The sequence below is a fragment of the Rutilus rutilus genome (genome assembly GCF_951802725.1).
Source record: "Rutilus rutilus genome assembly, chromosome: 5".
NCBI lineage: Eukaryota > Metazoa > Chordata > Actinopteri > Cypriniformes > Leuciscidae > Rutilus > Rutilus rutilus.
The window spans coordinates 38548888-38575112 of record NC_140213.1 but is presented as its reverse complement, the minus strand read 5'-3'; the positions used below and the strand labels follow the sequence as shown (position 1 = coordinate 38575112).

The following is a 26225-nucleotide window of genomic DNA, read 5'->3' as shown; positions in this document are numbered from 1 at the left end:
TGTGTGAGTTGATGAATGTTTATATGTGAATAAAAGCCTAAATTCAACCTGTTCATCATATAAAGCTCTTCAGAAAATTTGGACTAGACTGCTCGATTCATATGGATTAGTTTTACAATCTCTTTTTGACGTTTTTGAAGCGGTAAGTGGTAGTTGCATAGCTGTCAACGGAGGGACAGAAAACTCTCAGATTTCATCAAAAAGATCTTCATTTGTGTTCCGAAGATGAATGAAAGTCTTACGGGTTTGGAATGACATGAGGGTGAGTGATTTATTACAGAATTTTTATCCCTTTAAGTAATACATATTTTCATGGCTTCTTGGATTTTGTGCAGAATCACCTTTAATCTGCTTTATTGCACCTAGAATGTGGTAAACATTCCCATACAAACACAAACTAATAACCTATCCCACACTCTCCTATAGAAGAAGCAGCAGTGTGATGTTGCGAGCATGCTGTAGAAGCCAAGGTCTGTATTTCTGGGAGTTTGTCCTTCACACTGCCCCGTCTGTTCTCATGGTAAAGGAATTCGGTTTGGAACCCCCAGTCCTGGCTAAGTCTCACCCGTGGAGATCAGTACACAGATCTGTGGGTCTTTGCACCGTTTGACTCGGCTGTGGAAATCATTGCTGAGGCCCAGCAATCTGACCTGGGGAGACCGCATATTCGTTCATTTGTTGCTCTGGGCTCAGATGGCCCATGTGTTGAAATGTCAACACTAGTGAGTGTTAAGGAATCCGGAGAGGCAGGGCAGCAGCGATACTCAGTGAATCTGACTAGCTAAGCTCTGCTTTATATGGGTCTGAGGTGTGAATCTTGGACACATTTGACCAAGTCGTCATTAACGCTATAGAGCCATAGCGAAGGGATTAAAATATATGCTCGCCATTTGCAGTGCAATCCGCTTGCAGTCTGTAATTCTAGGCTGTGAATTCTGTTTATTTGCATTGTAATAAATTGAAAAAATATTGAGATTGCATAGTCTTTTCTTGGCCTAATTAAGGGCTGCACAAGTTATGTAATAAGGAATAATAATTATGGTTTCAGCATTGAATCATGAACATTTTTAATTACAGCAATTAATTTTTATCTCGTCCTGTTGTGTCATAGTCTATTTGCATGTTAACCTGCATTGTAACCAATCACAGACAAGTAAATGCTTCAATGCAGTGACTAATTATTATTTATTTGAAATGTAGATTTGAAAAGTAGATTTGCAGATTTGATCTGGACAAAAGAATACGTCATGCATTGCCCTGCACAACATTTTTATAAAAATTATATTAAGCTAAATTAATAATCATGATTTCAATAATAAGTAATCGACAACTGTGAATTTTGTCAGTTGTGCAGCCCAATGTGAATTAATATTATTTTTTAACTGTTTGTCACCCTTATCCCGTTTATATATATATATATATATATATATATATATATATATACATACAAAGGTATATATCTATACATATATATCGGATGTATTTGAATGTTGTTTTTCTCTTTGTTCACTTTTTTTTTAACTTTGTCACCATTACAGAATCTGTAAAATGGCTCGATGAGCAGTTTCAATTCCAATGTTGATGTATTTCCTGTATAAACAGGAAGTTGGGGCAGGACATATGCTATTTTTCAACTTCACCAATTAGCTTTAGTTATGTCACAGACATGAACCATGATTTTGCTCCCTGATGGCGGTTGCAGGTGATATTAAAGGAAAGCGCATTGTCATTCTAGAGAGCATTTAATTGGGCAAAAATCTGTGTAGTGCAAAATGAGTCAGTATTTTCTGTCTGTTTTCCTGAAAGGAAAAACAACTTGTTGTGTTTTAAATATGTATATCTACTAAAAGTTAAATTAGCACTTCAAACCTCAAAGCAGCCCCAAAACTGTCATGGTGTCTTTAATCCAATAGTTTCCTTTCCTTTCACAGAAATGGTATAGAAAGTTGTGCACTCTGTTGTCTGACCACTTTATAGCCCAGCAATGGAAACAAGGAGCCTGAGAAAATAGTAAAGACTCTAAAATTAATGAAGTGAAGGAAAGAAAAGGAGAACGGGTCAAAGAGAAAGAAACCCATCTGTGTGAGAGTGCCGCCCCAGTTAGTGCGTCTGGCTGATAAAGCAGTCTTTGATGGCAGAGATAGCACAGACGCCAGCCTAAATGTGGCCCGTTAGTGTGTTGTAAGTCGCCCTGTAGTGATAGTTGTCTAAAAAATCAGAGCCGTACCAAAGAGAGGCGAGAGGGAGGAAAGTATTCCTGCATTGTTTGTTATGTTTCACTTTTTCCCCTGGTCCAGGCAACCGTAATTCCAGCTTCCCTCTCTGACCCCAGTGAGAAGAAGAATGCCCAGGCCTGTCAAGAGTGGCGTCAAAAGATGAATTCTGTCCACCATAAAACTTCACTGTTCTGTTTCTCCTGCTCACATAAACACTCTCTTGTCTTTCTCCCCCTCTGCCTGTCAGCGCAGTGGTACAGTCTAATAGCTGGAGGGAATCTAATCCTTGGCACAGGATAAGAGACTCAGACAGACTCCCCCTCCATTCCCTCCCTCTCCATCTCTCTCTCTCTCTCTCTCTCTCTCTCAGTTCAGTTCAATTCAAGAAAGCTTCGCTGCCATGAATGTTAGGATCACATAATTTCCAAAGCAACAGTGTCTCTCTCTCTTGCTCTCTCTCTCTCTCTCTCTCTCTCTCTCTCTCTCTCTCTCTCTCTCTCTCTCTGTCCTGTCTCTCCGTTTCCCTCTCTGGTTAAAGGGTCTGGCAGGAGTGCTGTGGAGGAATGAGTTCATCTTTTCAGAATTCCCTGGATTAGAGGGGATGAAAAAGACAGGGATGTGGGCCTGTAGTTTGGTGGGAAGAGATGACAAGCTGCTGTTTTTCCTCTCGATCTTTCTCTCGCTCTGGATCTGCCCAGAGCTCTATGGACGTGTGTTTACCCCGAGGCGGTTCTTTTCTTGCCTTTTCTCTTCCCTGCATGGTGTTTTTAAAAGCATTAGTGGATAATCACATAGTATCACCATTGAAATCAACCCCCTTTTTTGTACTTAGAGTTAATTACCTCCAACTCACCCCAAATGATGTTTTTTTTGTGTGTGTGTGTGTGGTGTGGTGTGGAGGGTGGGGTGTGTGTGCTAGCAGATCCTGCAAATCGCTTTTTCTGCCTTTTTCTTTTAGTTGTTCCACCTCAAATGGAGTCTCGCTCCTGCGCATCTGCAAAAATGTAACGCGAGACATTGTTTGAAATACAATATGATCAATGTATGGTCCACATTTTTTCATACATAATTCATATTCCTTCATTCCTGTTGTTTTTGGTTATAATGTGCCGCCTAAGGTCTAAACACAATCGGACGAATACATGAAACAGTTTAGCACGCTCTACTACTTGTTCACCATGCACCTACAATCTAGTTTAACCAGGTGCTAGCACATTTAATTATTAAATATACTTAATTATTTAATATTTTTAATACTTAATTTATAATATTTTTACAGTAATAATTTGAATAAAATAAATAAATAATAGCTAGTAAAAATAACTAGCTTGCGGCAGAGGGCCTACGCAAGTCGACTTACGCTAAAGTGGCGCGATGTAGGAGTAGCGTGAGCTTTTGATGCCTCTCGCGGTTCAAACAAATAGGGATGTGGAACAAACTCAAGCTCCTCTTATTTCGAAATCCTCTGACATTTCTCTTTAAAAATGCTAATTTTTTACTTCTAATTCCTGACCGGTGTTTTGTTTTGCTCTATCCTCTGCACTTCCGCGTTCATCAATGCGTCATGCATTTTGTCAGAGCAGAGGTCACTCTTTCGCCGTAAATCGATGTGTACGGCCGTCTGTCGGAAGCTAGTTAATTTAGTTTATAAAGTTTTAAATGTGGATATTTTTCTTACACAAACGCATCGCTTCGCTTCAGAAGGCCTTTATTAACCCCCCGGAGCCATGTGGAGTACGTTTATGATGGATGGATGCACTTTTTTGGGCTTCAAAATTTCGTCCTCCATTCACTGCCATTATAAAGCTTGGAAGAGCCAGGACATTTTTTTTTTTGTATAACTCCGATTGTATTCGTCTGGCAGAAGAATGTCATATTCACCTAGGATGGCTTGAGGGTGAGTAAATCATGAGGTAATTTTCATTTTTGGGTGAACTATCCCTTTAACTTTTTTTAACAGTAGAGGAACAGGACTTAAAAAACGTATTTTAAAACCAATATTTAGGCACTTTCAAAGTCATTGTAAAATAGTTAATATACACATGACTGTGACTGTGTTGTACCCTTAAAAAGGGAAAAAGTAACGGGAGAAGGTTTAAGAAACACACATGACGCAGCTCTCGCCTTCACTCGTCTGTATTGAATGAGCTTTTGAACAATGTATACAAGAAAACATACATTTCAACATTTGTGCACTCATCAGATTCAGGACCACAGTCACAACCTTTTTAATGCTTTCTAAATGATCTTTTTAACTAAATTACCATATGAAATGTTAATTGTTTTAAACAAAGTTATCAAAATACATTTTAATACTCCTTTTTAAATGAGTTCTCAAGTAACACTAAAATTAATTGTACTTTTAAGTTTAACAGTATTCAGCAGTATTCAGTATCTCAGCATCACATGAAATCACCCTTATAGTGATAAATACACAATAAACTTTACAGCAGAGATATGTGTACGTAGTAGTAACTAGCTTAAACACAAATGACAGTAAACACTCGTATATGTCGAGACTCGGTCACGACGGACCCACGAGGTCTCCAGCTGCTAGCATAAAGTTACACATCTTCGCAGTTAGCACGAAACTCTTTAAACACTGCAAAAACGTCTATTTTACTCATATAAAACAATAATACCATAACGAAATGTATTATAAACATGTGTTAATATCTACATTGCTTTGTGAGTGGTAACTACCTTAAAAAGGGAAAAAGTAACGGGAGAAGGTTTAAGAAACACACATGACGCAGCTCTCGCCTTCACTCGTCTGTATTGAATGAGGAAGAGAAGCGCGCGCATGCGATCCCCCTACAGAAGCCCCGAGGCATTACCAATACATCGACGAATAATCAACCCATAGAAGGATCAGCATTATCTGCATTCCACTTCTCAATATTACTCGTCTAGTTTTTAACAGTGACAACCTTAATACGTATTCTAATATAACCATTAATATAACAGACTATAGTAAACCTATTGTAAATTAAATGAGTTAGGAACACTTGTCACATACTCCCCCTCCAAATAGATGTTGTCCCCAACATCCGAATGTAACCTTTGACCTTTAGTGCAAATAAAGGGGTTAAACCATACTCTATTAATCAACACACAATGCACAGTTATTTCAGATCAACACTTCTGCTACATCGTATCTTATATAGTGCAATATTACAGACTGGAACTCTTTTCATACATTCCTTCAAGCACAGGTAAGTACCCAATATCCTTTAATGTCTTTGTTCCCTTTTTTTGGTCTTTGTTTTGTGTCCACTTAGACACATGACTGCCTTGTTAACAGTTCTGTTTGTGCAACATGTTCAAGTCAATTACACTCCCTTTTAACAAAAGGTCCATGGGTGTGGTGTGATTCACTGCAACAGTGTCATATGAATGTGAGTGTAGAGTGTAACCACAGTCCATCTTATGTTCAACAGTCCATATGAATGTTCAACAGTCCATTTGAATGTGCATTCTGTGCTGAACAGTCCATTTTGAGTGTAATGTGTATGCATTTACTCAGTTCAGTTTCTATCTTTCATGCGCTTAGTGCCGGAAGTATTGGAAGTGATGTGGCTGTGCAATGTATGTCCACGGAACCCTCCAGTTTTGTTGTTGTAATGTCCTAACGTTTTGGCAAGTTGGTGATCCAAGCCTATCATATGTGAAAACCCTCGGCCGTCTGTGCTGTCGTCTGGGCCGCTGAAGCGCCTCACCACTTGAAACAAGCAAGGGGACAGCTTCCTCCAAAGACATACCCTCGACAAAACTGTCCTCTCTCTCCAGTGAGGTTTCCATTTGGTTTGTCATTCCTTGTTCTCTATCTGGCTCAGGTGGCATGTTTTCCTCAGCCTGTGTGCATTTGAGCTCCGGAGGTGTACTACACACAGGGTTCATTGTCTCAGGTGAGCAAAGCTCAGATTGCTGCTGAAGTGACACTGGATAATACTCATCTCCATCGTCCTCTTCGTCCGACTGCTCTGCTTCCTCTATTTGCTCCACATTCCTTTTCCTTGCTCGTGGCTGCACTGTCGTTTCAAGTGGCAGGTGGTCACATGGGAGGAGAAGATTACGATGTAAAATCCTTGATCTCCCTTTTCCTTTCTCAGGTCTGAGTTCATAAACAGGAATATCTGGACTCACTTGGCGCACAACTGTGTGGATAGTATCCTCCCAATGGTTCCTCAGTTTTCCTGGACCCCCACGAGGTGTCATGTTCCTGATTAAAACACGATCTCCAGGCTGTAACACTGAGCTTTTAGCTTTACTGTCATAATGTCTCTTACTTCTAATCGTAGCTTTGTGAGCATTCTCTCTTGTGATCTCATAGGCTTCTTCCATGCCCTCCTTCCACTTTTCCATGTAGTGATGGTGATTACAGTTTCCTTGTTCTGAGGTCAAGTTGAATAACATGTCAACTGGCAACCGTGGGGAGCGTCCGTACAGTAAGTAGAAGGGGGAAAATCCAGTCACTTCACTGCGAGTACAATTGTATGCATAGGTCAGTTTGTTTAGTGAGTCTTTCCAGTTACTTTTTTGTCTCTCTGTGAGGGTCTTTAACATCTGAAGTAGTGTTCGGTTAAACCGCTCTACCTGTCCGTTCCCTTGGGGGTGGTAGGGAGTAGTTCTTGACCCAGCAACTCCACAGTACTTTTTCAGTTGTGTGAACAGTTGGTTTTCAAATTCACCACCTTGATCGTGGTGTATTCTTGTGGGGAATCCAAATCTCAGTGTATAGTCATTAAATATTTTGTCTGCTGCTGTTTTTCCTGATTTTGAAGTTGTGGCGTATGCCTGGGCAAAACGTGTAAAGTGGTCAATGATTACAAGAATATATTCGTAGCCACCTTTACATTTGTCAAGATGCAAGAAATCCACTGAGACAAGTTCGAATGGTTGAGTGGTGACAATGCTCGTCATCGGGGCTCTGGTCTCACGGCTTGGCTTCTTGTGTTTGAGACATGCACACTTCCTTGTGACATAGTCTTCTATCTCTCGTTGCATATAGGGCCAGTAAAACCGGTCTCGGATCAGTGACGTAGTCCTGTCTACACCTTGGTGGCCCATTTCATCGTGAAGCTCCTTTAACACAGTACTTTTATATTTTTCTGGAAGCACCAGTTGTTTTCTGCTTGTCGTTTTCCTGTACAATACCCCATTTTCGTTCATGTTCAGTTTGTCCCACTCTCTAAGAAGGCTTGTGATCTGTGGGCTGAGCTGTCTTAGTTCGTGACCTGATGGTTTATCTCCTGTCAGTTTGAACTGAACCACGGGTCCCACAGTGGGGTCATTCCTCTGGTCATTTTTAACTTGTTCTGCTGTTAGTGGACTGAGTAATGTGTCTGTAGCTAGCGTTTCACATTCAGCTGAGATACCCATGGACCAAGATACGCTGGACTCATCCTGACTTTCCACTGCTTGTGTCGCTGCTCCAATCACATCATATGACATTTCCTCTGAACACTCTTTCATAAACGTCTCCTCATCCAAAGGCATTCTGGACAAACTGTCTGCATCGATATTTTCTTTACCAGGGCGGTATTTTATTGTGAAATGGAAATCGGCCAGCTCTGCTACCCAGCGGCAACCTGTTGCATTCAGTCTAGCAGTGGACAGCACATAGGTGAGTGGATTATTGTCACTGTAGACGGTGAAGAATGGTGCATAGTATAAGTAGTCACGAAATTTCTCTGTGATCGCCCACTTTAGGGCTAGAAACTCTAACTTGCCTGAGTGCAAATGATAATTCTTCTCTGCTGCAGTCAAAGTACGGGAGCCATAAGCAATCACACGTAGCTTTCCATTCTGTCTTTGATATAATACCGCCCCTAGCCCCTGATTGGAAGCGTCAGTATGGAGGGTGAATGGCTGGGAAAATTCTGGGAAACCTAGAACAGGAGGCTGAATAAGACAGTCTATCAACCGTTCCAATATGGTCTGATGCACATCAGCCCACTCAATTGCTGTGTTGGATGGAACTCCTCTACTGTTTCGTTTTGTTTGCCACTTTCTCTTTTTATTTCTCAGGGTCTCAGTCTCGACAGGTGCTTTGAGCAGGTCATACAAGGGGCTGGCAATACGTGAAAAATCTTTGATATACTGCCGGTAATAACTCAACAGTCCTAAAATTGCTCTCAACTCGCCAACAGTACCTGGTTGCTTATCTTTTAGGGCTCTTACCGCCGCAGTATCAGCAGGGTCCATTCTGTTTCCCTCAGCAGACACAATTCTCCCAAGATACCGCACTTCTGTCTTAAACAGGTCACATTTTCTGGGTTTCAGTTTTATCCCATGCTCCCTCAGCCGTTGCAGCACCTTTCTGACGTCGCTGACATGATCCTCAAACGTTCTGCTAAACACAAGAACATCATCGAGATATGGCACACATATTTCGTCCCTTAAGCCTTCTAAGCACTGTTCCATGCAACGTTGGAATGCAGCAGGTGCATTCATGAGTCCAAACGGGATCCGAATCCACTCATATAGGCCCCATGGGGTAACAAAAGCTGTCAAATGTCTACTTCCCTTTGCCATGAATCCCTGGTGGTACGCCTTACCCTGATCCAGCAGTGAAAAGAGGGTGTTTCCTCCCAGGGTGTCCATAATGTCCTGCACTCTGGGGATGGGGTGGCGATCTGGATGGGTTTTCTTGTTGAGCTCCCTGTAGTCAATGCATAAGCGCATAGTACCGTCTTTTTTTCTGACACAAACAACTGGAGAGGAGTAGGAAGAGGTCGACTTTTCAACCCACCCTTGTGCTATCAAGTCCTGTAAATAGTCTTTCATCTCTCTATATAAAGGTTTTGGAACAGAGAGGTACGTTCTTGACACTGGCTCACTGTCTTTTAGTGAAATGTCCATTTGCAGATTCTCTGCACAGCCTATGTCATTATCAGACCTGGAGAATGACTCTGACTCTTCTCTTAACATCCGACTGACTGTCTGCCTCTGGTGTTCATTAAGGTGAGTCAAATCAACAGGAGGTTCCCATTGTTCTCGGGTAGGGGTGCTTCCACTAGAATTCTGAGCCTGGACATGGTGAATGGATGCAGTTGGTAGGTTATCTGTTTTAAATATATTGGCAGGATACACTGACCCGGCCGACTGTACAGTTCCAATAACAGTCCTTCCTGACAGCATAATGTCATGACTTGTAGGGTTTTGCACAGTGACAATAATTTTTGGGGTCATCCCTGCCTTCACTGACACAAGAGTGTCACAAAACTCTAGTCCTTCAGGCCAACGTGGGTTATCATCAGGTTCAAAGATAAGAGTCTTATCCTCTCTGAAAAGTGGGGCCTGTACTCGACACTCGATTTGAATGGAGGTACGTTTAGGCACACTGACTCTCTCATTGGCTGTCTTCACATTATAGTCACATGTCTGTCCTACACTCACTGCATTAATAAAGGTTTTTGCTTTGTTTTGCCTGAGATGAGGAAAAGCCATTCTTACTGCCTTCACAAGGTTGTCTTTATCCACATGTTTCGTTCGACCTCGCAGGCTATCTAGGACAAGACGCTCGATGACATTGAAGCCAATAATAGGACATTGTTGTTGTTTGCCTTTTAACACTAGCATGGGTATTATCAGCTCATCATCACCAGCAGTAAGTTTAAAGGACACTTCGAGCCATCCGACGTACGGCATTTCTGTTCCATTGGCTGCTTCGATTTGCAAAGGGTCAAGAGGGTCAACTAGTTCTGATACGTCTCTGAGAGGAACATCAGGTAAATGGCTGTTTTTCCATACTTCATCTATAGCACAAACTTGTGAACCTGTATCCCAAAGTGCCTGGGTTTTCTGTTTGTGCAGGAAACACCAGATGACACACTTCTTTCCCACTAACTCACTTACAGTAGGTGTTTTCTCTGGAGCCCCCTTTTTCTTGCACTTGACTTTATCTTGTGACTGAGTTGCCTGTTTCTTGATACCTGAACATGCATATGGCTTACAAAGTCTTTTGTGTGTGGGCCAATGGTTTCCCTGACACTCTTTTGAGCAGTATAGAGTGATATTACAAACTGAACAACACTTTAGTTCCCCACTTCCTTTCTCTTCTTCGCAGCTTGCACAAAACTGGGACTTATCGATATCACTGGTTGCTCCATGTCCCATGGGGGCAACCCCTCTTAGTTTAAAGGGATTCTCCGAGCGGGCTCTACTGGTCTCTGTGCTTTACAACCTGCTCTGAAGTGTTCACTGCTTCCACACCTAAAGCAATGCTGACAGTACTCCTCACCTGCTTGAGTACATGAGAGACACCTTGGCGGAGGGTGTCGTGCTGGGTAAAACCTCTGCGGTGCAAACCTCTGCTGGAACTGGGCCGTCTCTCTCATCCGCCCAGGGCTGAATGCTGGTCGATATTCCTGCACTGCTGTTGGTGACTGCTGGTGGTAAAATGGTATGTCATGTGAATCAGTCTTATAAGGTGAGGATTGTGAGGGTGAAAACACTGGGTAAGGGGAGGGCACAATTGCTGGTTCTCTGCTTGGTGAGAGGCACTGTGGCGGTGCAGTGGTGGGTCTTTGGATGGTTTCCCTGATTTGACAGATCTCAGCTTTCAAGTCTTTCAATAGCCCCATGTCAGAGCGCATTTCTTTGATTTCAGCAAGCAGATCGGGGGGTAGTATAGCTGAACTTTGTGAGGTGGCGTTTTTCTTTTCCACCGGAACTTCGCTTGACTGGACAGTATTCACATTAGTTACACGTGATGGGGCAGCATGTTTCTTTTTGTCCTGCCTCTCTTTTTCATTGGCACATGAAATGTTCAATTTCTCCAACAGCAGCTCATCCAAGGTATCTGTCTGGAGGAGGTAGGGCTGTAGGTCACCTTTAATATTGTCACTCTGGAGGCCAGTTAGGACTGTATGCATAAACAGACTCTGGACTAGTACTGGGTCATATTTTAGACTTGAATCAGCTTCCTGAGAAGCAAACAGGATTTTTTGTCTTAGATCCATTGCCCTGAGCAGGAAGTTTTGAGGGGTCTCTTTACTGTTTTGAACCTCAGAAGTGAGTCGTTTATATAACTCTGTGGCGCCTCTCTCCTGGTAATGACACCTGAGGATCCTACGAAGGGCAGGCAGTGTTAATTTGTCTTTCCCTTCAAGGTAACTTCGTAACTGCAGACCTGGTGTGATAGCACGGATTACAGCATCAATAATCTCTGACTCTGGATAGCCTTTGCTGAGCCCACTTTCAATTTGTTTGGCCAGGCTAGAAAATGTTAGCTTATCTTTTTGCCCTGGCTCGCCTATCTGGCCAGATATCTTAAAATCTTTGCGCCACATGGAGCCATTAGGGGATGTTGGGGCCATATTCTTTTCTGGCTTGCTGGAACTGGCAGGGGGGTTCATGCTTGTTTTCATTAGGTCATACATTGCGTTCTCTTTTTCTTTCAATGAAAGCCTTAGCGCCTCTACCTCTTTCTGTAGATTTTCCTGTAACTCAATTTGGCTGGAGATTTCATATTCGCTTCCGTCCGTTGCCGTATTGATTTTGTCTATTATGTCGTGTACACTGAGAAGGTCTGACATACCCTCATCCTCTAGGTCGGCCAATTCTTCCCGTTCAAGATACTTTATTACATGTGAAATCACTTGACTGCGAGTTTTACCAGTTACATGTTCTTTCCCTGGTCCTGAAATCTGCAGTGTATTGCATACTTTAATCAGCTGTTCGATAGTCAGTTTGTACAACGCTCCTTTAATCTCCAGTTGCAGCTTCTCCAATTCAGAATCCATTTTATCAGAGAGGACACAGACAGTAAAATGAAGGTTAATCTGACTTAATTGGCTTTTTGCTACCCCCTAGTGGTCAGTTTTGCTCACTTCAGGATACAAGGTGCCAGATTTGTCTGAAGACCACTTCCACTGTCTTGCTGGACTCTTTTCTCTGATACCTGGGTTGTTTGAAGGGATGATCGACGCAAGGACTCCACTTACAGCTCAGGGGTGATCCTCAAGCCAAACATCCCAGCGGTGCCTCCAAATGTTGTACCCTTAAAAAGGGAAAAAGTAACGGGAGAAGGTTTAAGAAACACACATGACGCAGCTCTCGCCTTCACTCGTCTGTATTGAATGAGCTTTTGAACAATGTATACAAGAAAACATACATTTCAACATTTGTGCACTCATCAGATTCAGGACCACAGTCACAACCTTTTTAATGCTTTCTAAATGATCTTTTTAACTAAATTACCATATGAAATGTTAATTGTTTTAAACAAAGTTATCAAAATACATTTTAATACTCCTTTTTAAATGAGTTCTCAAGTAACACTAAAATTAATTGTACTTTTAAGTTTAACAGTATTCAGCAGTATTCAGTATCTCAGCATCACATGAAATCACCCTTATAGTGATAAATACACAATAAACTTTACAGCAGAGATATGTGTACGTAGTAGTAACTAGCTTAAACACAAATGACAGTAAACACTCGTATATGTCGAGACTCGGTCACGACGGACCCACGAGGTCTCCAGCTGCTAGCATAAAGTTACACATCTTCGCAGTTAGCACGAAACTCTTTAAACACTGCAAAAACGTCTATTTTACTCATATAAAACAATAATACCATAACGAAATGTATTATAAACATGTGTTAATATCTACATTGCTTTGTGAGTGGTAACTACCTTAAAAAGGGAAAAAGTAACGGGAGAAGGTTTAAGAAACACACATGACGCAGCTCTCGCCTTCACTCGTCTGTATTGAATGAGGAAGAGAAGCGCGCGCATGCGATCCCCCTACAGAAGCCCCGAGGCATTACCAATACATCGACGAATAATCAACCCATAGAAGGATCAGCATTATCTGCATTCCACTTCTCAATATTACTCGTCTAGTTTTTAACAGTGACAACCTTAATACGTATTCTAATATAACCATTAATATAACAGACTATAGTAAACCTATTGTAAATTAAATGAGTTAGGAACACTTGTCACAACTGCATAAGTGCACATCAGTCGTTTTCTTGCACGATCGCTTGGCAACCGTAAACAACTAAACTCCGCCTAACATTGTACCTAACAACACCCCTTATTAATAAGTTATTCTTCGTCTTGACTTGTCTGGGACACATCCCACTCTGTGTTTTTGCATTACTCCACGTTTCCTTGTTGCACGTGTAAATAACGTAAAGCAGTCCTGCCCACTAATTGCCGCACACTTCATATACCACAACACCGTCCAGTCCAACACAGAGTTTTTTTCTTTGATGCGAACGTGGCCGTCTGGCCTGAGAACGGACTGTGAATTGCATGTTTACCTTACTGTTCGAGTAGCACGTCCACCAGAGCATTATATACAAGCTCTGAATTTCAAAGGAAATACCTCTGCGGCTGTCTAGCTGAGCGTGTGTGCGTGCTTTGTTCGTTTCAAGGGCTGGTATTTGTCTGAAAACAAAATGGAGACTAAATAAAAGACTTTAGCATTCTGACAAAGTAACCTTTAGTCTCGCAGCCTTCTTAAGCTCTCGCTTTGTAAGTCAACAAGGCCCTCGCTGTTGTTTGATCTCGGCTGGACATGTTTGCTTTCCTTAGAGCGATTTACTACTCTAATATAATTTTTCCCTCAAGCAACTGTCAGGTTTTTCGACAAATTTTCCACTTGTGGGCTGTGTGCAGAATAATGCACACTCTTGAACTGTCAATAGAAGTAGTCGCTTTGTTTTCAACCATGTCGTTTTCATGTGTTACAGCACACGAGCAGCATGACAGCGTGTTTGTGAATCTTTGTGTTTTTTCAGTCGTTCCAGCTGAGCTCGGGAAGGGGTCAGACGCCACCATCCCCTCGGAGCCGATGACAGCGTGTGTCTCCTAAGAGATTGACACTGGCGGAGACAGCTTTGAGAATATAATAACAATAATAACACACTCTACCTTTCTAATGGATAAACCGAGCTGTTGAAAGGTGCTGGGGTTAAATGAACGCAGAGCGGCGTAATTGCTCCCAGCTTTTGTCTTCCACCCCTACTAAAATGCGCGTGCGTCGAAATAGAGAGAAAAACTGAAGAGTTCTGAGGTGTCCTCACTTAAGCTAGCACTTAGTCTGCCATTATTATTTGTACTCAAAGTGATGGGCCCACAGTGCTTAAGTGTTGTTAACTAAACCGTTGCTGAGTCATTAAGGTACATGAGTTAAGATGTCCACCGCCTTTGAACTAACACCTACTTGCTGCAGTGAATGCAGCCTAAATTAGGTTTATTATACCAAAGTATCATCATTGGCTGCGATTAGAGCCGCGGTGCCGTCTGTCTGTCTGTCTTTCCTGGTCTGTGTAAGACTGTATTTCCAGCTCTGGCGGCTTGTCAGAGGCTCTTCACTGACTCATGAGTGAGGCCTTCAGGGAAGGGGAGACAGGAACTCTTGTATCCTGCTTGTTGTGCGCTTGCTGATATGCATTTTCCAGCTTCTACCTGAACACATGCACGCACACACAAACACTATCACGAGGTGCAATCATTTAAAGGTAGGGTAGGCAATTTTCGAAGTGGCTAGCAATAGCAAGTTAGCTTTGAAAGCATAAGCTCCCACCCTCCATTCAGAGCACTCTACAAAGCCATGCCTTCTTCAAAGCACAGCAGAGCTTGCAAAGCATCGCGAGACAAGAGACGGCGTTAAACTACCTCATGTCTCAAAGCACGTAACATTACAATAATAATGTACATAAACAACTTAAACAGTACTGACTAGTACCGCCTGACTGCTGCAGATTAATTTCGGCGTTGATAGCGTTGCCATTGAAACGCATAAGATCGAGTCACAAACCGCTTCCATCTCTTCCAAATTACAGTAGTTGTGACGTGAAGAACGCAGCATAAGCTCGTTGTTTTGGTTCAAGAGGAACTGTAAAAGGCGGCTGCTGTTTCCGTGCTCGGACGATGTCCGACGTCTGTCTAACTCTGCATAGCATTAGACACCGAATGAAGTGTGAACAGGATGGGCGGAGGTATGGAAATACATACGCTGACAGGCAGATAAGACCGAATATCATTGCATTCAGACCGAATATATATATATATATACACCATATCATTTCATTCGACAAAATATATATAGTACATATAAATACATTTAGACCACTTAACTTGAAGAGACTTTCAACCAGCGTAACAAAAAAAATTCTGGACCAAATCACCTACCCTGCCTTTAAATTTCTGTCAAGGGCCGAATTTGTTTCTTGAGATGAGTTATGCAGATAAATGACCTGTTTGATTTATAAAAAAAAAACAATAAAAAAAAACCTAATTCAAAAATAAACAACTTAGAAATGTATTTAGTTTTAGCTTAAATAACATTTTGTTTAGATATTTTGACTGGAAATGAACTTTTTTACCACCCTGCTCCAAAAAACAGCTTGACCACCTTGAGCTGGTATGAACTCTGGTACGTCATTTGTTGCTGGTATACCAGCTTAGACCAACTAGAAACCAGCTACCATGTTGCAAAGCTATCTTAGGCTGGATATTTCAGCGGGGAGTGTTAAGGAAGAGTAAATCTGAAAAACAAAGCGATGGCACTGTTTGGTTTTGAGTTCTTAGATTCTAATGAGTTTGCCCGATTTGTTCTCTTCCTTCCCCGTCTCCTTTCCCACTGACACACACTCACACGGCACCGCTCAGGCGAGAACAGCCAAAACACACACTCCTCTCTCAAACACAAACATTGGCTGATATTCTCTTCAGCTCTAATATACTTAAAACACATGAACACACATGCACAACACCCTCAGGAAAAGGGCCGGTCTCTCGGCTGAGCATTGTTCGCTCCCAAGCTAAACATTAAATAGATTATTAACCTTTAATCTTTGCACCTCTGTTTAAACCCACATAGCAAGCAGTTCAGTCTCAACCACCCCCCTTTCTCTCTCACTCACATAAAAAAGGGGGTTGGGGGGGGGGGGGGGGGGGATGTGGGCATTAATCATATCACAGCACTTTAGCATTAGTTTTATTGTTTTGCATCTAATGGATTTGCGTATAAGTTCGAATTCAGCCCTCATTAGGCTGCATAGCTGGAAACATGTCTTCCTGCATCTTTTCCGTTAACTTAACATAGAGCTACTGACTACTCACCATAGATACTTTATAGAGAAAAATCTACAAAGCAAGATCTGCACAATTATTTTGAATTAGTTGCAATATTCTTCATGATGTGTTTTTAGATGGCAAGACCGGTTCAATGGTTTCATTAGACCATTCAGGCAGCAAAACCACCTTGCAAGCTCAGAGGATGTAAGGAATTCTGTAATTTTAACACGTAGGGGCCCAATGTGAGGGGCCATTTAAGTAAGAGTGTGTGTAAAGAGAAGTCCTCATATCCAAACAGTTGTGCTTGAATAGGCAGCAGTTCTCGTGCATTTAATTTGGAGGTTTGTTCGAGTGTGTCTGTGTGTGCTTGCATTGATTGTCTTATTTGATTTATGGGGTCAATTATCGGGCCTCCACTACATCAGATCTTGGCACTGGTTAAAGGGGTGGTTTACCCAACAATGAACATTCTCTCATTGTTTATTCACCTTTATGTGGTTTCAAACTCAATGCTGTTATGTTATTTTTCAACAGAACACAAAATGAGAGTTTTGAAGAAGAATCTTTATGCACCTCTTCTCCATAAAACAACCGAATACATTTATATTGACCCTACAGACAGTATACACTATATTCTAAGGATTTTTTTGAGGAACAGACCTAAATTTATGTCATTATTCACTAATTCAGGCTTTCCATTTGGTCAACAGGCACACAAGAAACAATGTTTCATGTTATTGACATCTAACCAGCGGCTAGTGATGGAGTGTTGATTTTTTATTCGGGTACAATGAAGTTGACCTAAAAAATTAAATAACCTGTTAAACATAAAATGCAATCATGTAAGACATTTCTCCTTATGTAGAATCTTTTGGCATAAAGGTTTCTTTAAAATTGAGTCAATAACCCTAGGGTTTTATAGAACCTCACTGAACCTTTTTTTCTAAAGGTCCTTGCACACTGAGCCTGAATAAAAAAAATTCAAAAATTCGGATCAGGTTCGATTTTCTATGTTTTTCGCATATGTGGCAAGCATTTTAATAGGTGTTTTGACAATTCAGAGCCACTGAATACTGAATACGAAAGAACGCTTACGAAAATTTCGGAGCCAGTGTGCAAGGACCTAAAGAGTGTAGTTTTGTGACGTTTTTTTTTTTTTATATTAGTGTGTGATTTTTGGTCACTGTGAACTGTCGCATAAAGGTTCTTAAACTTACAGCATGCAGGTTTGGAATGACATAAGTGAACTATTCCTAATGACCCGAGCATTTGTTCGCCCCTGGGAGTCGCAGCAAGTGAATGAAAAGGAGCCATAGATCTGGCCCTTGAAATATCCCTGCCAATAGCTTCTCAAGAGCAAAATAATGGCATCACTCAATGTGCAAGTTAATCTGAGCTGATAGCGTGAAGCCTGAGGGGTCAGGAGGTCACAGACTTGCACTAAGTTGTCAGGGAGCTGAAAGCTGTCCCCAAGCCCACAGCGGGAGCTGGCAGGGAGGAGACGCTCCCTTTCCATCCAAGCCATCATCACCATCACCCACTCACAGGAATGTGGAAGAAAATAGAGACGGGGGAGGGAGTTGTTGCCGGATATGAGCTCACAACTTTTTCCAAATCCCCCCCTTCCACAAATACTTTCTCCCCGGATCAAGAAAGAGCGGGCAGAAATATACAGAATGCATGCTGCGTGGAAACGTTTAAGTGTGTGTGTGGCTGAGATAGAAACTCTGGGTTTGGCAACATATGCAGTTCACTGACAAACTCCCAAGCCATAAAAGTGAATGGAGGGCTTGGAGGATTTTAGTTGTTCTGTATAATGTTTGAATTGCAGGTATGCTTTTTTTTTTTGGGAGAGTAAAAAGATTCAATTGGAATTTTTTAATGTCAAATAATTTGTTTGGGACTGGTTTTTTTTTTTTTTTTTTTTTACAGTTTCTCACCTTCAACTTTTCTTTTGCCCATAATTTACTAGGATATAACTTTAATGAATTAAGTTTTGAAGTAGTGCCCTCTTGAGGCAACACATAACAGTGCAGCATTCAACTCCACATAATATCACCTTCTCTAACCGTCTTTCTGGCCAGCACATGTATTCATTTTGTTTGCATTATAATGTCATGGGAAAGCTTAATGACAGACCCATTGTCTTTTCTTGTTTCAGATGCCAGTCTGTCACCTGATGCCCCCAAACAGAGTCATTGGTGTAACGTGGCGTACTGGGAGCATCGGACGCGGGTGGGCCGCCTCTATACGGTGTACCAGCCGGCTGTCAGCATTTTCTATGACCTACCTCAAGGCACGGGCTTCTGCCTCGGCCAGCTGAGCCTGGACCAGCGCAGCAGCACCGTGCAACGGACGCGCGGCAAGATCGGATACGGCTTGCTCCTCAGCAAAGAGCCGGACGGAGTCTGGGCCTACAACCGCAGCCAGCACCCCATTTTTGTCAACTCGCCTACCTTGGACGTACCGGGGAGCCGTAGCTTGGTGGTGCGCAAGGTGATGCCTGGTTACTCCATCAAAGTGTTCGACTACGAACGCTCATCCATGCTCAGGCAAGGGGCCGAGTCCGAGCTGCTAGATGGACCGTATGACCCGAACAGTGTGCGCATCAGCTTTGCGAAGGGCTGGGGCCCTTGTTACTCCCGCCAGTTCATCACTTCCTGCCCGTGCTGGCTCGAGATCCTCCTCAACAACCACAGATAACACACACACACACACACACACACATGGACTTGATCGTGCTGAGAGACTTTCGGACTCCACAAACTATCCCAAATATCATCTACTTAGATTTAATATAAAGTTTTATATATTATATGAAATATATATTATACTTGTAAATACTGGAGTCATTTTTACGATGTAATTATTTATGTATGGTGCAATGTGTACATGGACAAGAGGAAAAAACGGGAAATGCACTTTGGCTTATATATTATATATATAAATATCTATAAAGATACAGAATCTTTCAATACCAATTTGAAAAATTATACAGCAAAAATAGGAAGAGCCTGGTTTTGGTGTATAGTTTTCATATACTATTAATATCCAGATGAAAAGCTAACACCATTCACACATTGATAATAAAGTATTCGCATAATATCGTTTTGCTTTTTGTCTCATCTGCGATTATTTCACCCATAAAAAATACTCGATTCTAAATAATTCTTTTACATGAAATACAAGACAATGTGAGTGAGTACTGTACACTCTTAAAAATAAAGGTTCCAAAAGGTGGCTTTCACAGCGATACCATTTTGGGTTCCCCAAAGAACCTTTGAGCTGAGCATTTCTTAAAATAACTGGTTTCTAAAGAACCATTTCCTTAAATAACCTTTTTTGCAATGTAAAGGTTCCAGGGATGTTCTAGGTTCTTCATGGAGCCATATATGCCAATACAGAATCTTTATTTTTAAGAGTGTAAACTACCATTTAAAACTGATAATAGGCTTTGTGCTTCATTATCATATCCTCAGTTATAATTTGCACTGTGTCCTAACCAGATGCTACTTTGTGCCATCATTCTGTCCACCATGAAATCTGATTGGCTGAGAATCCTGCTCCTCATAACAGCACATTGAACATTAATAATCTCCTGATTGCGCCTGGTTAGGACGTGGTGTTGTGCACGACCTGCTGTTGAAATAAACTTTCATCACTGTGTGGTGAAAAGTAATCCACACTTTTTAAAGTGAATTTTCAAACTGGGGCTTTGGGCATTGGCTGTCATTTTATAAACTGTTCAAACCTCTGGAATTAACATTTTAAAACCGAGGGAGGTCGTTTTGCTGGTGCAAAGTTATTTCAGGCATCAATCTCCGTTTTTTCGCTCCAGAGCCAAGCTCACATCTACATGTTGGTTGAGAGGAGGTTACAGCCAGAGTTCCTTGAGGTCCTTGAGAGCTTTGCTGGCCGATGTTGAAGAAGGGAGGAGTTTTTTTTTTTTGAAGAGAAGATGATGTATCCTCAAGCATGGCTTCATCTCTGCTCCGTCCCTGCAGCTCCAAGCCGACTAGCCTCCACAGCGCCCATGGTCAGTGGTTTATGGGCCCAGCTGTGCTTCTTTCTTCTGTGAGGAGAGGAGGTGGTGGCTCCCATCCCAGTGCATTGATATATCTCCATGAATGCACATGGCAAAACCAAGACCTTTAAAAGAAACTGTGCGCAGGCCAGTAAACTGCATCCAAGGTGGATGTGGTAGAGCTGGCATCCTTTCTAATTGTGGGTGTTGGTTGTCAAAGTCGCTGGGAGAGAGGAGGAGGGGGCGATGGACTAAGTCCCTGATATACTTAATGCTAATTTATTTTTCATTCTTTGCTTGGGGGTAAAAAGAAGTTTGAAATGCCTGAGCAATGCTATACTGTTAGCAAACATCCCAACTGCTGAGAGCGGCGCTTAGATGACAGAATAAACGCACATCAAAAATGACAGCGGTTAGAAAACAGCAGTTAAGAAAGCATCTGATCATAATGACTTGGATATGTTTGCACAAGCTCTGCAATTCAGCACTCCAGCACATTACACAACAGATTGCTTTAAAGCAAGCAGCTTTACAGAATTAAACAGTGTGTTCGAAAGTGTTTACCAGCTGGAGCGAAATTTTCCAGAAAGTTTGCTCTGTCATGAAACGAACTCTTAATTTTGGTCTGATTTTGTTCGAAATTACATCACACCAGTTTGTTCTTCAACTTCGCTTGAAGTATATTGGGGACTAAACCTGCCAGCAGCTAGTTTGAAAACAAATAGATGTGCAACACTGGAGGTATTGCAAAATCGGCTTTGCCATCTCACACAGAGAGCAAAGCATTTTCTCCCTACACGCAGTCTGCCGCCAGCCCCGTGCCGAGTTCAAACAGCCCAAAGGAGTGGCTCCTCTAACTGCAACTGGGGGCCATTATCCTGCTCTTTTGTGTCTGCTTTATGGGAAGAGGGCCCAGATCACCACTCGGGGAGGAACTGGCAGACTATTATACTGGGCAGGGCTAGATCCTGAGACGCATAGTACGCAGATTACACAAGGCACCTCAGCGGGTACAAAAGGGGGCCTAATTAGACCAGGCCTGGGTGAGGTCCAGAGAAATACAGAGAGAGAGAGAGAAAGCTACCAGGCCTGAAAACGGCAGCTCCAGCGCGGAGTAAGAGAGGGACGGATGGGGGAGAAAGAAAAGGAGAAACGGAAAAGCCATGTAAGCAGCTTTGCGAGTGTGCCACTACCTCAGGGATGGTATTGATTAACAGGGTTTCAGAGCGCTCTCGCTGCCAAAGATGTCTTAAGCTGCTATGAGCTGGTGAGGGCCAGCAAGCACGCCATTTTGTTTGCCCTGTTAATGTACAGTTCAGTGGCCTTTGTGCCTTGCAAAAACTCGTTAGAATGTCCTTTCTCCCTCTTCCTTAATTGATATTTTCTATAAATCAACTTGTTTTTCTTATGTCTCTCAAATGGAGGAGAGACATTCAGGAGAGATCTCAATAATGTCTCGGATTTGCCTAGATAGCTTGGTACTTAATGAAACATAACTGAAATCTCCATAAAAGCTCATAAGCTTTGAATGAGAAACGTGTGAGCATTAAAATGTTCTTCTGGGTCTTAATTTGACTCTTTTGACATTTAAGAGTGCATATAGCTTCAAATATAACACATATGGACTAACGGGCCGTTTACACAATACCATTTTCAACTAAAAACACAAAACCGTTCATTATTTTGGGGGGGGGCTGAAAACAAAAACGGGTTTCAAAGTGCAAGTTTTTGAAAACGATACCATTATCGTCTCTGTGTAAACTACAAAAATTAGTGAAAACGGTGTCGTCATGCGCATGCTTCTTTACAAAGTGACATCGCCAACTACTGGCCTGGCATGAATAATACAGCATTTTAGTCATTTTTGTGGATCCGTGTGAACGGGATCGTTTTCACAATGTTGTCGTCTGTACGCAAAAAAAGGGCTCTTTAACAACCATTTTTTCAGCATTACTCTACACTGACACAGTATGAAGTCTCAAAAAAGTGTTCTTAAAATTGTCTTTGAGTGTTCGCGCTTGCTCTTGAGTGTCCTGGGTTTACATCTGACTACTTCTTTCAAGCATAGTTTGGAGGCTTTGTGATTATGACGTGCTTCTTGCCAAACCCTCATTGAATTCCATAGGCCACAGAGTTCAGGATGCTCTCCTTCCTTGAGTCTGCTCCCCTGTTGCATACAGGGTAATTACTGCTAAACACTAAGAATGGACTTGTTTTTGTCGCAAACAAGTGAACTGAAATTATTACAAATGTAGTCTCGCATAGCCAGGCCTTTTACTTCCAGCACAAAGTCTGGTTCTCGATGAAGCTGATTCTAGACTCGCCCCTAAGAAGAATCTGAATGAACCACACACAGTTTGTTTTGTTTTTATTGAGTGTGTAATCTGAAATGCAACATTTCTTTTACCTTTTTGTATGTCATTTTCTTCTAGTCGCAGTGATTTTGCCAAGTAAGACATGTTCTTGGATCAACATTTTTTTGTTGATCCTGGAACAACATTCCTGTCCGAAACCATAGTCCAAACCTAACCCTACTCATAACTTGTACCTAAATCAGAGAGAAAGGATAGGTGAATAACATTGATAGAAGCACATGATCTGACCCTGGTTGCAAGCCTAAGCTTGGCATAAACTTGTCCCTCAAATCTAATTGGTTGATTGGAATGCTGTTCCAGGATCGACAAAGATGTTGATCCAGGGACATTTTGTACTTGGTGAAATCACGTTCATCTTTTTCTCCTTATCCTGAATTTTAGTGTGATTATATAGTATGATTAGATAGGCCTACTTTAGTTAGTTGATCCAGGGACATTTTGTACTTGGTGAAATCCCGTTCACGTGTTTCTCCTTATCCTGAATTTTAGTATCTTTACACCAGGTGCAGATGGTTGCCTTACAGATGCATGCATTAGTCAGTTGCACTGCTGACATACAGTACTTATAATTGTATACTTCTAAGGTATTATTTAAAAGGTTCCCACAGAACCCACCCACGTTTGTCTTTCGATAAACTAAACAATGGTTAGACTTACTTTATGACTCACCACATACACTGAAAAAAAAATAATAAATCGCTGCAAATTTTTAAGTACAATCAGCTTGGATGTTTAAGTAATTTCAACTTAAATTCTCAACTTTAAAAAATGAGTTGAATCTTGTATAACTTGCTTAACTTATTTTGATGAGTTAAAGCAATGTAAAACCATATGTTGTCCTAATTTATTGTTCATAATTTTTTTACAGTGAGAGCATAGAGCTAAAAAGAATGTAACATAGTTGCTTTGATAATTTGGTCTCAAATATATTATAAATATATTATCTAATATATAGACTTCTGATTGCAGACTCTGGTTATCTTTGCAACCCTGACCACAGTGTGCAACATGAAATCTCTTCTAAAACTCTATGGAAAACACGTGAGATAATGTGGGTAGGTTTCAGAAAATAAATATTAACATGACCGAAAAACAAACATTCTGCCATCATTCAATCACCCTCATGTCATTCAAAACCTGAAGGACTTACTTTTAAACCATTTTGGTTACCATTGAAAAAGACATTTACAAAGAAAATATTTTATGTTCAACAGAAGAAGAAAAAAGAAGTAATTCAGATGAGTGAGTAAATGATGGCGAATTTTTCATTTTTGGGTGAACAAATCTATCTGTTTAAGCTCTTATTACAGTCTTTTCCCTTTCTTCATACTAAATGTCACTTTACCCCTTGATTTTTACTAGATCATAACACTTCTAATCCTTGATGTGTTGAGAGAATTCCAGATGTGAAATGATATCAAGGGGTCAGGTTTATTCTTGTAAAATCACTCTTACACCACTCCCAGGTAATTCCCAAGGCTGTTATCAGTGTGTTTGATGATAAAGCACTGGAATGTGTTCAGATGCTGTTTTATTGCATGCTGTCACATCCTGTGAATCACTCACTCTTTACACAGCCACAATAAAACGTCAACTTAATAGAACAGCCTCATGCATTTACTTCTTCTGCGACAACCGTTCAACAAAACTGCACTGCACTGCACCGCTTAAACTCCATGTTTAGCTCTGACAGACAGGGAGTGAAGGAGCAGTTAGCACAGTTACTGCACAGTAGCTGCTGCTGCAGTTGATGACCTGCTCCAGCCCAGCACATCTGGCGCCGGCACAAACACACTGGAGTAATAGCACATTTGAAGGCAGGCGATAGAAGAAGATTACATGGAGCGCCCGAAAGACTTCCTGCTCGCTCTCTCTCATGAGCGAGACCTGCGGAAGTCTTCTCACCTTGGCTCAGGGCGCTCTAATTACAGAACTTCACTGACAGCAGTTAGACGGACATGCACGCACACGCTTTCACGCTTGATGGTTCGGGGATGTACAGAGCAGGAGATGAGACCACACTAAGGGTATTAGAGAAGACAATGCCGGAGATGTTCCCTCCCATTATGAAACGTAAGATTGGATTAACATGCCTTGGTGTGGCTGAGGCGCATCATTCACACCCCGGATAATGGAGCTTGATAAAAATGCCATCTTCCTGTCATATTGTTCTCTCTGAGTCTTGCTTATCTGCATTCTCTGACTTGCAAGAAGGATGTTGGGTAATAAGCGTTGTTTGCAAGTACATTGGGTAATATTATGACAATATCAGCTCAGTTTGAGTTCAAATTGACCTTGCAGAGTTTCATCCAAGAGGTGAAATGCCTGTTCCGAAAGCTTTAGGTACTTTTGAGAGCACTGCTGCTGCAACGTTCCTGTACTGCTCCCTCCCTCCCATCTATAATTGCAGGGTTAAGAGGGGCCTCACTGACGTACACACAGGATTTATTTTAGTGAGTTTCCACAGAGCTTAGAAGAATGCCATAGCACACCCTCCATACACACGCACACACACATACATCGAGTTTTGAGTTTAACATGCAATAAATACAAATGCACTCTCATTCCACTGCATGCACTCACTCAAAAACACACACACACACACACACACAGCCTTAGGCAAGTTTCTGATCATATAAATCATCCGGTACATCTTCACAGCCTTCATCTCTCTTTAGGCAAAAAAACACACAATAGACCTTGTTTAGTTTTGCGGTTTCAGTTTGGCTGTTTACCCATGTTAAAGACCTTTGATAATTTATAGTCACTGCACAATTTCATTGAGAATTTTTCCTTTAAAGGGCTTCCTTGTTAGCGCAAGCACTGATACAATGGGCCGGCTTTGTAAACTACTCGGGTTTGTGTTTGGTTTTTTGCATTTTAAAGACTGACTCATTGTCTTCGGGTCTTATTTGAAAATGGAGCACATTAGTATGTTTTCACTCTCTCTTAACACTGAGATGCTGCGCCTGATTCCACTACAATCTTCCCATTCAGCAGCATGTAGCCATGACAGTGGGCCGTGTCCCTACTCCTGAAACCTGGCCAGGACCCCCCTTTTTCTGAAGAATGAGAAAGGCATTCCTTTTTTCAGTTAACCCCTACCAGGGGACAAGGCTCCATTAAAATGGAATCAGACTTAAATTACTTTGTCAGAACATTTGTTTTAAAGAACGGAAAGGTGGTTTTTCATATGGATAGTGGCTGGTCCGCCACAGACCATGGGTTGATCACTCATTCACGTTTTTTATGTTTGTTGTTGTTGCATACAATACAATGAAAAAAAAAAAGTGTCTAATAATCATTCTTGACTAAAAGTCCTTTCACAGTAAGAACAATAACAATATTGTGGTGTGGACTTCATATCCTCATAGAATAAGTATGATTAGCCTATATAGGCCTACTTTAGTTATTTATCTTGGTGTGAATGGACCTTAACAATTAACTCTATCCACGCCATTGACAGAATTTTCCGTCATTCATGAGACAATGCTTCCCCGCCATTGACTACATTTTCCAGATTTCCATGTTTTCACTGTTATACTATACGGTAGGCTATTACACAT

At 41.6% G+C, this 26225-nt stretch overlaps 1 protein-coding gene across 1 annotated transcript in view; it reads left to right on the top strand.

Annotated features, from left to right (window-relative positions):
• smad6b (SMAD family member 6b) overlaps positions 1 to 19363 on the top strand; it is a 35843-nt gene extending 16480 nt beyond the window's left edge. The window contains exon 4 of the mRNA XM_084409829.1: positions 18422 to 19363. Coding sequence (XP_084265955.1) covers positions 18422 to 18963 — 542 coding nt within the window. The 3' untranslated portion in view covers positions 18964 to 19363. The remainder of the gene's footprint in view (positions 1 to 18421) is intronic.
• Positions 19364 to 26225: the final 6862 nt, after the last annotated feature.